Genomic DNA, 16,934 nt, shown 5'->3' on the forward strand with positions numbered 1-16,934 from the left:
TTGCCATACTTAGACAAAGCAGACTTCAAGATAAAAAAGACAATGAGAGATAAAGAGGGGCAGTATATAATGACCAAAGGGTCATTCCACCAAGAGGACATAACACTTATGAATATATATGCACCTCACACAGGAGCACCAAAGTACATAAGGCAACTATTAACAGACCAAAGTGAGAAATGAACAGCAACACAACAATAGTAGGAGACCTCAACACCCCACTTACATCAGTGGATAGATCATCCAGAAAGAAAGTCAACAAGGAAATAGTGGAATTAAATGAAAAAGTAGACCAGATGGACTTAATAGATATATACAGAACACTCCATCCAAAAACAGCAGAATACACATTCTTCTCAAATGGACATGGAACATTCTCAAAGGTAGGCCATGTGTTGGGAAACAAGGCAAGCTTCAATAAATTTAAGAAGATTGAAATCATATCAACCATCTTTTCCAACTGTATTCTAGGAAACTAGAAGTCGACTACAAGAAAAAAGCTGGGAAAGTCACAAATGTGTGGAGCCTAAACAACATGCTAATGAACAACCATTAGATCATTGAAGAAATCAAAGGAGAAATCAAAAAAATACCTGGAGACAAATGAAAATGAAAATACACCATACCAACTCTTATGGAATGCAGCAAAAGCAGTTCTAAGAAGGAAATTCATAGCAATATTGGCCCACCGTAACAAACAAGAAAAATCTCAAACAAGTAATCTTAAACTACATCTAACAGAACCAGAAAAAAGAAGAACAAATGAAGCCCAAAGGAGGTAGAAGGAGAGAAATAATAAAAATTAGAGTAGAAATAAATGAAATAGAGACCAAAAAAAAAAAAAAAAGTAGAAAGGTGCAATGAAACTAAGAGCTGGTTCTTTGAGAAGATAAACAAAATTGACAAACCCTTAGGCAGACTCACTAAGAAAAAAAGATAGAAGGCTCAAATAAATAAAATTAGAAATGAAGGAGGAGAAATAACAAAGGATACCAGGGCTGGCCCCGTGGCCGAGTGGTTGGGTTTGTGCGCTCTGCTGCAGGCGGCCCAGTGTTTCGTTGGTTTGAATCCTGGGCGTGGACATGGCACTGCTCGTTGGGTCACGCTGAGGGAGCATCCCACATGCCACAACTAGAACGACCCACAACGAAGAATATACAACTATGTACTGGGGGGCTTTGGGGAGAAAAAGGAAAAAAATAAAATCTTAAAAAAACAAAAAAAACAAAGGATACCACAGAAATCCAAAGGATTATAAGAGGATACTATGAAAAACTATATGCCAACAAATTGGACAATCTGGCAGAAATGGACAAATTCTTAGACTCATACAACCTCCCAAAACATGAATCAAGAAGAAATAGAGCATCTGAGTAGACCAATCACGTGAGATCAAAACAGTAACCAGAAACTTACCCCAAAAACAAAAGTCCAGGACCAGATGGCTTCTCTGGAGAATTCTTGCCAACATCCAACGAAGATTTATACCATATCCTTCTCAAAGTATTCCAAAAATTTGAAGAAGTTGGAATGCTTCCTGACTCATTCTATGAGGCCAACATGACCCTGATACCAAAACCAGACAAGGAAACACAAAGATTGAAAATTACAGGTCAATATCACTAATGAATATATATGTAAAAATCCTCAGCAAAATATTGGCAAACCGAATACAGCAATACATTAAAAAGATCATACACCATAATCAAGTAGGAGTTGTACCAGGGATGCAGGGATGGTTCAACAGCCACAAATCAATCAATGTGATACACCACATTAACAAAATAAGAAATAAAAACCACATGATCATCTCAATAGATGCTTAAAAAGCATCTTAAAAGATCCAACATCCATTTATCATAAAAACTCTCAATAAAGTGGGTATAAAAGGAAAGTACCTCAACATAATAAATGCCATATATGAGAACTTCAAAGCCAATATCATACTCAATGAACTAGCAGAAAGAGAACTCAAGAATGCAATCCCATTTACAATTGCAACAAAAATAATAAAATATGTAGGAATATATTTAACCATGAAGGTGAAAGACCTATACCCTGAAAACTATAAGACATTATTGAAAGAAATCGTTGATGACAAAGAAATGGAAAGATATTCCTTGCTCATGGATTGGAAGAATAAACATAACTAAAATATCTATATTACCCAAAGCAATCTACTGACTCAATGCAATCCCAATCAGAATTCCAATGAGATTCTTCATGGACAGAGAACAAAGAAATCTTAAGATTTATAGGGATCAAACAAAGACCCCAAATAGCCAAAGCAATCCTGAGAAAAAAGAACCAAGCTTGAGACATAACAATCCCTGACTTCAAAATATACTACAAAGCTATAGTAATCAAAATAGCATGGTGTTGGTACAAAAACAGGCACACAGATCAATGGAACAGAATTGACAACCCAGCAATAAAACCACACATCTATGGACAGCTAATCTTTGACAAAGGAGCTAAGAGCATACAATGGAGAAAGGAAAGTCTCTTCAATAAATGGTTTTGGGAAAATTGGACAGCCACATGCAAAAGAATGAAAGTAGACCATTATCTTGCACCATACACAAAATTTAACTCAAAATGGATTAAACACTTGAAGGTAAAACCTGAAACCATAAAACTCCTAGAAGAAAATATAGGCAATACAGTGTTTGACATTGGTCTTAGCAGCATCTTTTCGAATACCATGTCTATTTGGGCATGGGAAACAAAAGGAAAAACAAATTGGACTACACCAGAGTGAAGGGCTTCTGCAAGGCAAAGGAAACCATGAGCAAAATGAAAAGACAACCACCAACTGTGAGAAAATATTTGCAAATCATATATCCAACAAGCGGTTAATCTCCAAAATATATAAAGAACTCACACAACTCAACAACAAAAAACAAACAACCCAATCAAAAAATGGGCAGAGGATATGAACAGACATTTTTCCAAAGAAGATAGACAGATGGCCAACAGGCACATGAAAAGATGTTCAACATCACTAATCATCAGGGAAATGCAAACAAATCTACACTAAGATATCAGCTTACACCTGTCAGAATGGCTATAATCACCAAGACATAAAATAACAAATGCTGGAGAGGATGTGGAGAAAAGGGAACCCTCATACACTGCTGGTGGGAATGCAAACTGGTGCAGCCACTATGGAAAACAGTATGGAGATTTATCAAAAAACCGAAAATAGAGATAACATATTATCCACCTATCCCACTGCTGGGTATTTATTCAAAGAGCTTGAAATCAACAATTCAATGAGATTTATGCACCCCCATGTTCATTGCATTATTCACAATAGCCAAGACGTGGAAGCAATGCAGTGTCCATCAACCAATGCTTGGATAAAGAAGATGTGGTGTGTATATATATATATATATATATATATATACACACACAATGGAATACTTCTCAGCCATAAAAAAAGACAAAATCATCCCATTTGCAATAACATGGATGGACCTTGAGGGTATTATGTTAAGCAAAATAAGCCAGACAGAGAAAGAGAAACACCACATGATTTCAACTCAGATGTGGAAGATAAACAAAACACATGGATAAAGAGAACAATTAGTGGCTACTAGAGGGAAATGGGGCTGAGTGGTGGGCAAAAGGGCTAAAGGGGCACATATGTATGGTGGCGGATGAAAATTAGACTACTAGTGGTGAAACGCAATGCAGTCTACACAGAAACTGATAAATAATAATGTACAGCTGAAATTATACAATGTTACAAACGATTATGACCTCAATAAAATAATTTTTTTAAAAGAATGAAACAAAACGGGATGAAGTACTGATACATGCTACATCATGGATGAAACTCAAAAACATTATGGTAAGTGAAAGAAGCCAGATACAAAAAGATGACATATTGCGTGATCCCATTTTGTGAAATGGTCAGGAAAGACAACTTTGTAGAGACAATGAGTAAATTAGTGGTTGCATGGGGGGTCGGGAACAAGAGTGGCTGCAGCTGGACCTGAGCAATCTCTTTGGGGATGATGGAAATGTTCTAAAGTTGGATTATGATCATAGTAGTGCAATATTGTAAATATACTAAAAATCATTTAATTGTACACTGAAGATGAGTGAATTTATGGTTTGTAAATTACATTTCAATAAAGCTCTTTTATAAAGATAATTGACCAATATGGTCCAGGAATCCTGCTCCTTGGTATTTACCCAAATAAGTTGAAAGCTTATGTGTACACAAAACCCAGCACTTAGATTTTTATAGCACTTTATTCATAATTGCCAAATCTTGGAAGCAACAAAGATGTCCTTTAGTAGGTGAATGGATAAATAAACTGTGGTACATCCAGACAATGGAATATTCAGCATTAAAAAGAAATGAGCTATCAAGCCATGAAAAGACATGGAGGAATCTTAAATGCATATTACTAAGGGAAAGAAGCCAATCTGAAAAGGCTACATATTGTATGATTCCAACTGCTTTACATTCTGGAAAAGGTAAAATTTATGGAGTGGTAGAGGGGAATGAATAAGCAGACCAGAGGCTTTTTAGGGCAGTGAAACTATTCTGTATGCTATTATAATAGTGGAGACATGTCACTATACATTTGTCAAAAATCATAAAATGTACACCACCAAGAGTGAACTCGAATGTAAACTATGGACTTCGTGGTAGTTGTAACGTGCCAATGTAGGTTCATCGATTGTATCAAATATACCACTCTGGTGCCGAATGTTGATCATGGAGGAGGCTGTGTGTGTGAGGTGCAGGGAACATGTGGGAATTCTCTGTATTTTCAGTTCAGTTCTGCTGTGAATTTAGCAGCCCTAAAACTGCTCTAAAAAATAAACTCTATTAAAAAGAAGAAGAAATAAGCTATCAAGCCATGAAAAGACATGGAGGAAACTCAAATGCATATTAGTAAGTGAAAGAAGCCAATCTGCAAAGGTTACAAATTGTATGATTCAAACTATATAACATTCTGGAAAAGGTAAAACTATGGGGACAGTAAAAAGATCAGTGGAGGGCCGGCCGGTGGCGCAGCGGTTAAGTGCGCACGTTCCCCTTCGGCAGCCCAGGGTTTGCCAGTTCGGATCCTGGGTGCGGACATGGTACCACTTGGCAAAAGCCATGCTGTGGTAGGCGTCCCATGTATAAAGTAGAGCATGGATGTTAGCTCAGGGCCAGTCTTCCTCAGCAAAAAGAGGAGGATTGGCAGTAGTTAGCTCAGGGCTGATCTTCCTCAAAAAAAAAAAAAAAATCAGTGGCTGCCAAGGGTTAGTGGGGAGAGAGGGATGAATAGGTAGAGTATAGAGGATTCTTAGGGCAGTGAAACTATTCTGTGTGATATTATAATGGTGAGCACATTTGTTAAGACTCATAGAATGTACAACACCAAGGGTGAACCCTAATGTAAACTATGAATTGTGCATGATAATGGTGTGTCAACCTAGGTTCATCAATTGTAACCAATGTACCACTCTGGTGGTGTGGGATTTTGAGATAGTGGGGGAGGTTGTGTGTGTGTGGGGGGGGTGGGCAGGGGGTATTTGAGAACTCTTCATACTTTCTGCTCAATTTTGCTGTGAACCTAAAACTGTCTAAAAAATAAGGTCTGCTAAAACATTAACTGTTTAAACAAAAATAATAACTATGTATTTTGGGGTAAAAGTAAAATGTATAACAATAGCATAAAGTCCAGGAAGAGAGAAATGGAAGTATATTAACATAAGGTTCTTATACTCTTTGTGAAGCAGTATAATAATACCTGAAGGTAGGCTGTGATAAGTTATGGATGTATGCTATAAATCTTTACGTTACCACTAAAATCATAAAACAAAGAGGTATCGCTAACAAGCAAACAAAGGAGATGAAAGGGAATAAAAATAATATTGATTAAAAGAAGGGAGAAAAAGAGGAAAAAGAACAAAGAAGAGATGGGACAAATAGAAAACAAATAACAAGATGACAGACTCAAACCTAACCATATCAACAACAATCACACTAAATGTAGATGGTCTAAACACCCCCAATTACAAGGTAGAGATGATTAGATTGGGTAAAAAAGCAAGACCCAACCATATGTTGCCTACAAGAAATGCTCTTTAAATACAAAGACACAAATAGGTTAGAGGTAAAAGTATATTAAAAAGATGTACTATGATAATGAAAGCTGCAGGGGCTGTATTAATAATGGACAAAGTAGATTTCAGAGCAAAGATACCAAGAATAAAAAAGGTAATTTCATAATGGTAAAGAGGTCAATTAATGAAGAGGATATAATAACTCTAAACGTTTGTGCACCTAACGTAGGAGCTTCAAAATACGTGTATTAAAAACTGATGAACTGGGGCCCACCCGGTGGCGCAGCGGTTAAGTGCGCACGTTCCGCTTCTCCGCGGCCCGGGGTTGGCCGGTTCGGATCCCGGGTGCCGGGTTCGGATCCCGGGTGCCGATATGGCACCGCTTGGCACGCCATGCTGTAGTAGGCGTCCCACATATAAAGTAGAGGAAGATGGGCACGGATGTTAGCTCAGGGCCAGTCTTCCTCAGCAAAAAGAGGAGGATTGGCAGCACATGTTAGCTCAGGGCTAATCTTCCTCAAAAAAAACCCCAAACAAAAAAACCCTGATAAACTACAAGGAGAAATAGGGCCAATCCACAATTCTACTCAGAGATTTCAATACCCTTCTCTCAATAATTGATAGAACAAGTAGGCATAGAATCAGCAAGGATATAGTAGAAGTGAACAACACTATCAGCCAAAGTGACCTGGCTGACATTTATAAAACACGCCACTCACTAACAGCAAAATACACATTCTTTTCAAGTGCACTTGCAGTATTTACCAGGATGACCATATTCTAGGCCACAAAACAAGTCTCAATGAATTCAAAAGGATTCAAGTCATACAAAATATATTCTTTGCAAACACGGGAATTAAATTACATATCAATAACAAACATCTCTGAGAAATCCTCAAACTAAGTAATCCGCTTGTAGATAATCTATGGGTCAAAGAAGAAACCAAAAGGGAAATTAGAAAATATTTTGAACTGAATGAAAATGAAACCACGCCGGATAACTTATGGCATTCTGCTAAAGCAGTAGTTGGGAGGTAATTTTTAAAAACACTTATATTTGAACAAAAGAAAGGTCTCAAAACAATGACTTCAGCTTTCACTTCAGTAAAAAGAAGAGCAAATAAAATTCAAAGTATAAGAACAAAAATAGTGAAGATCAAAGTGGAAATCAGTTAAATAGAAAACAAAAACAATAGAGAAAATCAGCAAACCCAGATTCTTGTAGGTCAATGTTCACTGCAGCATTATTCACAATAGTCAAAAGCTGTCAACAACCCAAATGTCCATCAGTAGATGAATGGTAGTTAGAAAGGGCAAATTCATGGAGACAGAATGTAGATTAGACGTTAGTTTCCAGGAAGTGTGGAAAGAGGGGAATGAGGAGTTATTGCTTAATGGGTACAGAGTTTCCGTTTGGGGTGATGAAAAAGTTTTGGAAATAGACAATGGTGATGGTTGCACAAGAGTGTGAATGTACTTAATGCCAATGAATTGTACACTTAAAAATGGTTAAAACGGCAAATTTTGTTATATATACTTACCACAATTTTAAAAATGAATAATGTAACATACCAGAACCCATTAAATTGTACAATTTAAATGAGTGAATTGTATGTGAATTTGTATCTAATAAAGCTGTTAAAAGAGTGCATACTGTATGACTCCATTTATATAAAACTCTAGAGAGTGCAAACTAATACACGGTGACAGAGAGCAACCCTAATTCGCTCACTGCCTCGTTTTCTTTTATCGCCTCCATTTTTCCTAACACTTTTCGGTTCCCTGACTCTCTCTTTATGTTAATATTGGTCTTAAGGAGAAAACAGGGGTCTGGGGAGAAAGGGGTGGCCTCACTTTGCCAAGGGAAAGGGGAGGCTTGGGGACTTCCGAAGCGAGTAACTAAGTAAGCCTCGATTACCCGAAGGTGTGGTTGAGCAGCCTGGGATTCGCAGCCAGCGACGCTGGCCCTAGAAGGACTCCACTTCCCAGGAGGTCTCGCGGCACCGAGCCGAGGCCCGTCCAATGACTGGGGGCCTCGGCCGCTGCCCGGATGTGGCGCCGACCCCCGCCGAGCCCAGCGAGAGACGGCCGGGAGCTCCGCCGGCTGCGGTCGAACGGCGCTGGCGACGACCACCGTGCCCGGTAATCCTGACTCGGACCCTCCCGGCGGCCGCCGCCTCCGCTCTTTCTCAGCGAGTGTCCCCATCCCCGGCCGCTTGCCGCTCCTCGGGTGGGAGGGATTTGCGGTCGGCCGAGGTGTCTGTGCTTCGGGCAGGCTGAGCCAGCTCTTCCTCTGTGTGAAGCCGAGCTGGGGCACCTCTCTGTCCCAGGCTCACGTGTCCTTATGGAGCCGCAGAACCGACTACCCCGGCGGGGGGGGGGGGGGGGGTTGGCGGGAGTGAGGGAAGCGCCGAGCGGCCTTGCGGTGGCTGCCGCTGCGTCCCTAGGTGGACTCTCTGGTTGAGTTTCCAGGCGCAGGATAATCGCCGCGGGCTCCGGGTTGGGGAGCGCTCGCCTGGCCTCCTTCACGCCAGAGCACCCTGAAGTCGTCTTTGACTGGCCTTGAGCCAAAGAAGTCAGTCTTCAGTGTGAAAAAGCTTCCGCTTCCCACATGTAGTAAATAACTAACTTGTAGAAAGTAGTATATAAAAATGGGAGTCTTCTGCCGAATTGTTTTGGTTTCAGAAAGTTACGGAATGTTTTCAAGTGGATTAGACTCAGACTTGTGGGAAGAGTGAGACTTTGAGGAGAATGTGCTAGAAACGGTAATACTTGCAGTTGCATTCTGGACTGTTATTAGGCCTTTTATATTGTGTGTCCAACCTAGGAGAAAATCAGCTGCTGTGCAGAGTGTATATTTGTCAGAGGAGGTGGGAAGATTTAGATGAAACTAATTCCGAGGTTGAAAGTGAATGACTAACTGGGAAGGGAGCCTTCTGGGGTGCTGGTCTGTGCAGCTCCGGGCCTGTCCCAATTTCCAACCCTAGAGGCACACCTAAAGATCTCTGGGCTGCTCTGATGGCTGCTTCACGGTGCGACTGTGAGGCTTAAATAAGATGTGTGAAAGTACTTTGCACAATGCCTAGAACAGGCTCTCAGGTTTTGGTTGCCCTTTGCTTCCCCATAGCAACTTTTTTTCCCCTCTGAGCTATGTGTTACTGTGTATTATTGGTTGCCTTTAGTATAAGTCCTGCCTTTACCACAAGACTGTAATCTTCTAGCATTCTTTTTTGGTTTGTTTTTACCCTTTTTGAGTCCCTTCTAGCAGTGCATTGCCCATAGCAGTACCTGGGAGAGTATGGATAGTGGTGATGCTGAGGAGGGGAAAGCTGTGGGTGATCCGTAATGGGACAGCATCCTGCTGGATCCTGGAACCGAGATAAACCAGCTTTTCTCATCTAGGTGATGAACAGAATATTTACCTTTCTCCTGTAACTCCTAGCCTTCTCTCAGAGCTCCCAACCTTTTGGAAAAGTATGGTTTTTATTTTTAGTATATTTTAACCGTTTTAAGTGTACAGTACAGTAGTGTTAACTATATGTACATTGTTGTGCAACAGACCTTTAGAAGTTTTTCATCTTGCAAAACTGAAACTCTATAACCATTAAACAACTCCCCATTACCCCTCCCCCAGCCCCTGGCAACCACCATTCTTCTTTCTGTTTCTATGAGTTTGACTATTCTAGATACCTCATATAAGTGGAATCATGTAGTATTTGGCTTTTTGTGACTGGCTTATTTCACTTAGCATAATGTCCTCAAGCTTCATCCATATTGTAGCATATGCAAAGATTCCCTTCTTTTTAAGGCTGAAACATATATATGTAATATTTTCTTTATCCATCCATCCATCAATAAACATTTAGATTGCTTCCACCTCTTGGCTGTTGTGAATAATGATGCAATGAACATGGGTGTGCAAATAATCTCTTTGAGATCCTGTTTTCAATTCTTTTGGATTTTTTTTAGTATTATTTTTAAACCTATAAACTATGGAGAATTTCAAACATACACACAAGTATTAAAAATAGTATAATGAACACATGGGCTGAATAAATGAGTCAGTTGTACAAAGCAGCCCCCCCAAAACACCTGGAACTTTTGTTGAACCCTCCCTCTCATGGAGAGTTTGCTACTGTGAGGATGTTTTGGGTTTTGTCTTGGACCTGGGATGTTCTAGCTGCACTTCACCATCTAGGCCCTCAGCCATCAGTGTGACTTCAGTTCCCATCTGCAGGCCATATATACAAGGAGGATTGGTAGATACAAACAAGTAGAAATTAGTGTAGATGCCTTTTCCCAGTTACAGAGATGAGGAGCTGAGCTTGGGGTGCAAAGTGGTCTTTGCGCCTAAGAGTTTTGCTCTGGTTCAGCATCCCCCTCAGATGCACTATTGTCCTGAAAGCAGTCACTTTGAGCAGAGATGTTGGACACTGGGTGATACCTAGAGAAGGCTGGGAACATGAGTCGTACAGGTAGTAATTGCCATAGGTATTCAGAGGAGAAAGAAATTAATCCCGACTGGGAAAGTGAAAGGCTGTTCTCAAGGAATGTCATGGTGAGTCTGCTCCATTTCCATTGACCTTGTGTGTTTGATCCTTATGCCTATTCCTAATGGAAAAAATACAGAGCTAATGGTTAGTGAATACCCTGGGATGGTTGCCTACTAGAGCTGAATTCTGGTCTTGACTTTTAGCTCTGGGACCTGTGCTAACGAAGGCTTCTAGGTGGAATGCTTTGCTGGTCAGAATTGGCTTTGTGGGGAGAGAGCTACCCCTAGTGGGCCTGCGTGAAGCATACTTGGAAGGCCAACTTTTCCTTACCCTGCCCCTGAATGAGGTGTTTTGTTTTGGTTTTGTCTGTGACATGGACCTAATGTAAACCTTAGCTAAGAGGACACCAGGATGGGGGATGTATCTATTCCCCTAAATTCCCAAAGTGGGAAACTAATTTATTCTCAATTGTTTTTTTTTTTTTTTATAATCAAATACACACGACAGTTTATCCCCTTTCCTCCATGTTCTGGCACTTGAAGAAGTTAACGCTATCAGGATTGGGTCTGAATTGAGGGCAGTAGTTACGAAGCTAAAGAAAATGGAGTGCTGTGGGGCACTGATGGGGCAGGGCATTGACAGGGTGGTAATATGGGGTATAAACCTGGGAGCTCGTAGTAAACATGTTTCTGGGAGATCATCCATGTCATACCATTTACTCTCAAATACTTGATTCATGAAGAAATGGACGAGAGTATGGTGGTGTTATGACTGTAGTTTTACTCAGATTAGGTGAGAGGCGATGGGGCCCCTGGTTTGGCTAGCATTGTAATCACATCACAGAACTTTTGCCTTCCCCAGCAGTAGAATAGTAGAAGAAGAATTATTATTATGAAGGCACAGTAGCTTCTAACACTTAGTGAGTGCTTCCCATGTGGCAGGCACTAATAAGTACTACACATGCGTTCTTTCATTTAAGCCGCAGGTTAGAAACTTGCCCGAGTTCACAAAGCTTAGGCAAAGAGAGGACTGATTTTCGACTCCAGGCAGTCTGATTTCAGAGCCTGGACTCTCAACTACTTCTCTTTATGGCTGAGTCTCACTGGCCTGCCTTTCTCTCCAATGTTATGATGTTGCTGTTTTTCAGGAACAGAGGTCCCTTTGCTGAGTCTATAGCCACAGACCTGAAGTGAGAGCCATGTTTCTTTTGTTTCAACCTTGGGAATGTTCTTTCTATACCAATTTTTTTAATATTAGTTACCATTTATTCATGACCTACTCTATTTTAGCACCTTTGATACAGTATATTCAGACCTTATGACCACAATGTAACATAAATAACTATGTATACTGATGTTTTTTAATTTTTCTGTGCTCACAGCCCTTTTTGAAAATCTGATGGCAGCTTTGGATCTTCTTTCTAGAAAAATTCACTTATGCACATACACATAATATTGCACACAACTTCGGAAGTGGCTTCTAGGACCTACTGGAGCCTATCTTCTAGCAGTCCGTGGACTCCACGGTAAGAACTCTTGTCCTATACAACCTTTCCCAGCTGACTCTTCTATGGTGTTAAGGGGATGAGCAGTGGGGGTCTTACCTCCTCTCTTCTCCTCAGAGGGAAATGTTTATAAAGCTTAGGCTCCCTAAATTAACCAAGCATCTGTGAACATTCTTTCTTTCTCTCTTGTACATAGGACTCCAAGGGAAGAATGCAGACGATCAAATGTGTGGTTGTAGGAGATGGGGCTGTAGGTAAGACTTGCCTCCTCATCAGTTACACAACAAATGCCTTTCCTGAGGAGTATATCCCCACTGTCTTTGACAACTATAGCACCCAGACATCTGTGGATGGCCAAATCGTCAGCCTGAACCTGTGGGACACAGCTGGCCAAGAGGAGTATGACCGACTGCGAACGCTCTCCTACCCCCAGACCAATATCTTTGTCATTTGTTTTTCCATTGGCAACCCATCCTCTTACGCCAATGTGAGGCATAAGTGGCACCCAGAGGTCTCCCATCATTGCCCCAATGTTCCTGTTCTGCTGGTAGGCACCAAGAGGGACCTACGGAGTGACCTTGAGACAGTGAAGAAGCTAAAGGAACAGAGCCTAGTGCCCACAACGCCTCAGCAAGGCACTTCCCTGGCTAAGCAGGTGGGGGCTGTGAAGTATCTGGAATGTTCAGCCCTGATGCAGGATGGAGTACATGAGGTATTTTTGGAAGCTGTCCGGGCTGTGCTTTACCCTGCCACAAAGAAAAACACCAAGAAGTGTGTCCTGTTATAGCTTTTGGGGTGCTACTTGGGGACTGCACCTAAGGAGAATAAGGGCAGATTCTTCTGACAGCATTTAACAATGCCAGTATGAGCCATTTGTCTCTTCTCCTGGAAACCTTAGACTCCAGGTTATTCGGCTTTTGGAGGAACAAAAGCAAGCTAGTTTGTACAAGGCTACTTTGAAGTTTGGTCAGAACCTTTTGGAGGAAGTTTGAGTGTGAGGGTGTGGGTGTGGGTGTGCATGTGCGTGTGCAGGCATCTCCCTTGTGAAAGGGGTAAGAGGAGATACCACCAAGTGCTATTCTTTTCTGTCCTGGCCAGGCCACGACTAAACAGAGCAGCCTCGTACTGCTCTTTGTACGCTTTTGCTTGTCTGCTTTTAACTTTAATTTCAGCTTTCCTGGCTGTATCTGCCATTGAGCAAGTGCCTCACAGAAGGACAAGTTTCTCCAGTTTTCAGATCATTGTCTTAAATTTTCTGATATATTAATTTTTGAAAACTATATTATGTGTGATTCCTGGGTGTTCCCAATGTTGACACATTCTTCCCATTCTTGAGATGAGACATTTTTGCAAAAATGGTTAAGCAGTATTTTCCAAAGTTCTTTGAGATGGTAATAGATGTTCCTTAAAAGGGTTCTGTGGTCAAATAAGTCAGGAACCAGTGACTTAAATAAAGTTCAACAGGTTCCTCTACTGCAGGAATTTATAACTTTTAATAAGTATTCAACATTTCCCAAGCTTATTTCACTGAAATTTTTTTGGTCCCATGCCACACCTATTAACATCTCTGGAAACAGTTTCAGAGATGCTGGAATTTCAGAGAACTAGGAATTCCTGTGGAGGAGGCTGTGAAAAAAAAAAGCGTAACATGATCATGTGCTTTCTGATGTTTCCCTCTTCATGCCTTTGAGAGGAATGTTTAGCAGCCATGGCCTTCTTATTTGTTCCTCTTCCATCCTCAGGAGGTGGGTGTGGGACTTAGTCATGATAGTGCATTGGGTATGGGATCTGATGGTCAGATCTGCTATCAGATTCTGACAGCATTATGGGCCTGGTGATGTGGAATTAACAATCCCTCCAAAAAGCTATGTCTCTGAGGCTTCTGTGTGGCCCTTTTTTCTCCCTGTCACCTTTCACTTTAGGGAAAGACCACTGAAGGTTAACCCTCTAGATAAAACCAATCAAACAAAATGTCCTGCCAGTCATTGTCAGGGAGTTCTGTGATTGCCTCTGAGACTTCTCTTTTGCTGTCATTCCTCTGAGTCACTATGAAGGCTACCTTGCTCTCCTCCTGTTCCTCCCTCCTCTGTACATCTCCCTGTGTGTGTGTTCAGCCCTAGGTACCCCTTGAGTCTTTTAGTTGCTCCAAGAGAGCTGGAGTATGTTGGATCTCCAGGCGCTGGGGCTCTTGCCCTTGTGGGGAGTTTGCTGTAGCTGCTCAGCCTGCTCTGGGACACTAGGAGTCAGATTCCATATTCCGGTGTGCCAGCTTCTCCCGCTTCTCCCTAGTTGAGTTTTTTACCTTCTTCATTTAATATGGAAGGAAAACTTACTTCTCCACCTGGCAGACAGTGGTTGACAACTCCACCATGCACATATCCTCTCACCTTGCCAAAACAGCATTGGATTTTCAAGTGTTTGGGAAATGGAACTAAAAGGATCACATACTTCCGCCTGTGGTGGGTGAAGTGTCTGTCCTTTGCTCTGTGACAGTCTTGCTGTTGCTCTTTGACAAGATCTGATGAGAATAGCTTCAGGCTAACTGAACCTCCTGGATAGGGTTGCCAGATAAAATACAATAAGTTTTTACAAATAGTTTTTTAGTATAAGTATGTCCCATGCAATATTTGAGACATACTTATACTAGTAAATTATTTGCTGTTTTGAGGTGTCCTGTAATTTTATTTGCTATATCTGGCAACCCTACTCTTGGAGAATCTGGAACTTGGAAGTCAAGCAGATATCAAGTATTGATAGAAGATAAAAGGTTATATAGACTCTCTATTCTTCCTCCTTTACTTCTTTTTCCCTCACCGTGGAGTAAAGTGTTCTGTTTTTCCTTCATCACTGCACCCTCCACATCACACAGTACTTCGTTGGTATCTATTTCTACACTGTTGATTGTTTAAAGCTGTGGAGGATCCAGGATGGATAGTATGGTCCAGCATATGCCATCTATCTCAATTTCAATGTCTCGTGTCTATTTTCCGACATGTAACCCATGGCCTCCTGAGGGAGGTGGCAGGGATTCTGTATGAGTAGTGTGTTAACCGGAAGAGGGTGAGGGTGGCCCTCCTCAAGTAAGGCCCAGTAGCACTTTGGAAAGTGGGGCTGCTCCTCTGGTAGCATGGTGACTGTAGCAGTCAGCTGGCCTGTGGGCATGCATGCTCACTGCCCTTGTGTGGAGTCACTGAGTTTCCCACAGGCAGCCAAATGAAAGCACGCACTGCCCATGTGGATTCTGGTCTCGGGATGTTCTGATTGATGCTGCCTGGGGTGCTCACAAGGCTTCATGGTTGAAAGGGGCTAGAAACATAGCTGTCACCTGTGTCTCTGGGAATGTTTTGTTTAGCTACTGAAATCTTTTAAATTGGCTTTTAATTTAATAGTGCCTCCTGCTCCCCCCTTGCCTGGCAAATTCCAAAATGTAACTCTGGGTTTGGTTTTGGCAAATTCATGTCCTCTAATAAATGGAGGTGTGATCTACAAGTCTGAGAGAGTGGTTTTGTATTGGACTGATTTGATGGTCCTAGGCATACAGTGACATCTTGATTTTTATACTTAAAAGGAATTTGTATGAAGACTAACATGTTAATATCACTTTTAAATTATTCGTAATGAATGTTAATAAACTTTTCTGATTTTACTGGGTCTATTGCTTTCTAAAAATCAAAGCAATTCCTCACTCCCCCACCCTTTGTTTTGAATAGTTTCTAAACGCTTTTCAACTTGCAAAGGATGAAATAACTGTATTTGTCGTATTGCACATTGCACCTATGTGTAACTGTACTTATTTTCCTACATCAATCAGGGTAGAGAACTGTCTGCCCTGCTAACATTGATTCTCTAGTTCCTGCTCACCTCCCACCTATTCATCTCCAGGATTTAGCTTCATTTCCTGATTTTCACTAATGAGAGACCACTTCCCTGTAGGCGATTTTTTGACTTATTACATTATACTCAGTAAACCTTGATCAAGTTCCTATTGTGTTATAGGCATTACTGCACTAGGAGCTGGGGTTGTAAAGATAAGAAATATGTCATTTAATGTCCTTTGCTTCTTCCAGTTATCTCAGGAAAATATCCTTCCTCTGTTTGTTATAAAACTGAACTAATCCTGGCTGGTAATTGTATATAGTGCTGGTGCACTATTAAGTGCACTATTGAGGAAGCACAAAACCATGTTTGTTTTTTTTTTTAAACAGCTTTATTGAGGTATAATTTACATACCTTAAAATTCACCCACTTCAAGTATACAATTTAATGATTTTCAGTAAATTTACTAAGTCATGCAACCATCACCAAAATCCAGTTTTAAAACATTTCCATCACCCCAAAGAGATCCCTCATGCAGTTAATCCCTGTTCCCACCCCCAGCCCTAGGCAACCACTAATCTACTTTCTGTCTGTTCTGAACATTTCATACAAATGGAATCAAACAATATGTGATCATTTGGAACTTGCTTCCTTCACTTAGCATAATGTTTTCAAGGTTCATCCATTTTGTAGCACATATGGGCACTTTTTGTTGCTGAATAATATTCCATGGTATGGATATGCCATATTTTATCTACTCATAATTGAAGGACAACTGGATTGTTTCTACTTTTTGGCTTATTAATAATGCTGCTGTGAACCTTTGTGTACGAGGTTTTATGTGGACAAGTTTTCACTTTGCTTGGGTATATACCTAGGAGTGGAATTGCTGGGTCATATGACAGATTTATGCAAAACCACATTTTTGAGTCAAGAATGGCATCTTTAATATTTATAGAATCTGAAGTCACCTTCCACATTCTGCAAGCCTCCATCTACTTCTCATTGAACCTGCTTTTCCTCAAGCACAAACATCCAAGAGG

At 40.9% G+C, this 16,934-nt stretch overlaps 1 protein-coding gene across 4 annotated transcripts; it reads left to right on the plus strand.

The window, feature by feature from the left end:
- Window positions 1–8,113: 8,113 nt before the first annotated feature.
- On the plus strand, window positions 8,114–15,721 carry LOC103544431 (rho-related GTP-binding protein RhoG-like). Of its 4 annotated transcripts, none has more exons than XM_070604113.1 (3): window positions 8,114–8,220; window positions 11,996–12,096; window positions 12,272–15,721. In XM_070604113.1, the coding sequence occupies exon 3, from the start codon at window positions 12,287–12,289 to the stop codon at window positions 12,860–12,862; it is 576 nt and encodes a 191-aa protein (XP_070460214.1). In that variant the 5' UTR covers window positions 8,114–8,220; window positions 11,996–12,096; window positions 12,272–12,286; the 3' UTR covers window positions 12,863–15,721. The 4 variants fall into 4 exon arrangements, 2 of the variants coding, with proteins under 2 accessions (XP_070460214.1, XP_070460213.1); XM_070604112.1 differs by having other exon boundaries at window positions 8,115–8,220; window positions 11,953–12,096; XR_011535878.1 differs by having other exon boundaries at window positions 8,123–9,480; window positions 11,953–12,096.
- The last annotated feature ends 1,213 nt before the right edge of the window (window positions 15,722–16,934 follow it).

This window comes from Equus przewalskii, chromosome X, assembly GCF_037783145.1.
Source record: "Equus przewalskii isolate Varuska chromosome X, EquPr2, whole genome shotgun sequence".
Classification (NCBI taxonomy): Eukaryota; Metazoa; Chordata; class Mammalia; order Perissodactyla; family Equidae; genus Equus; species Equus przewalskii.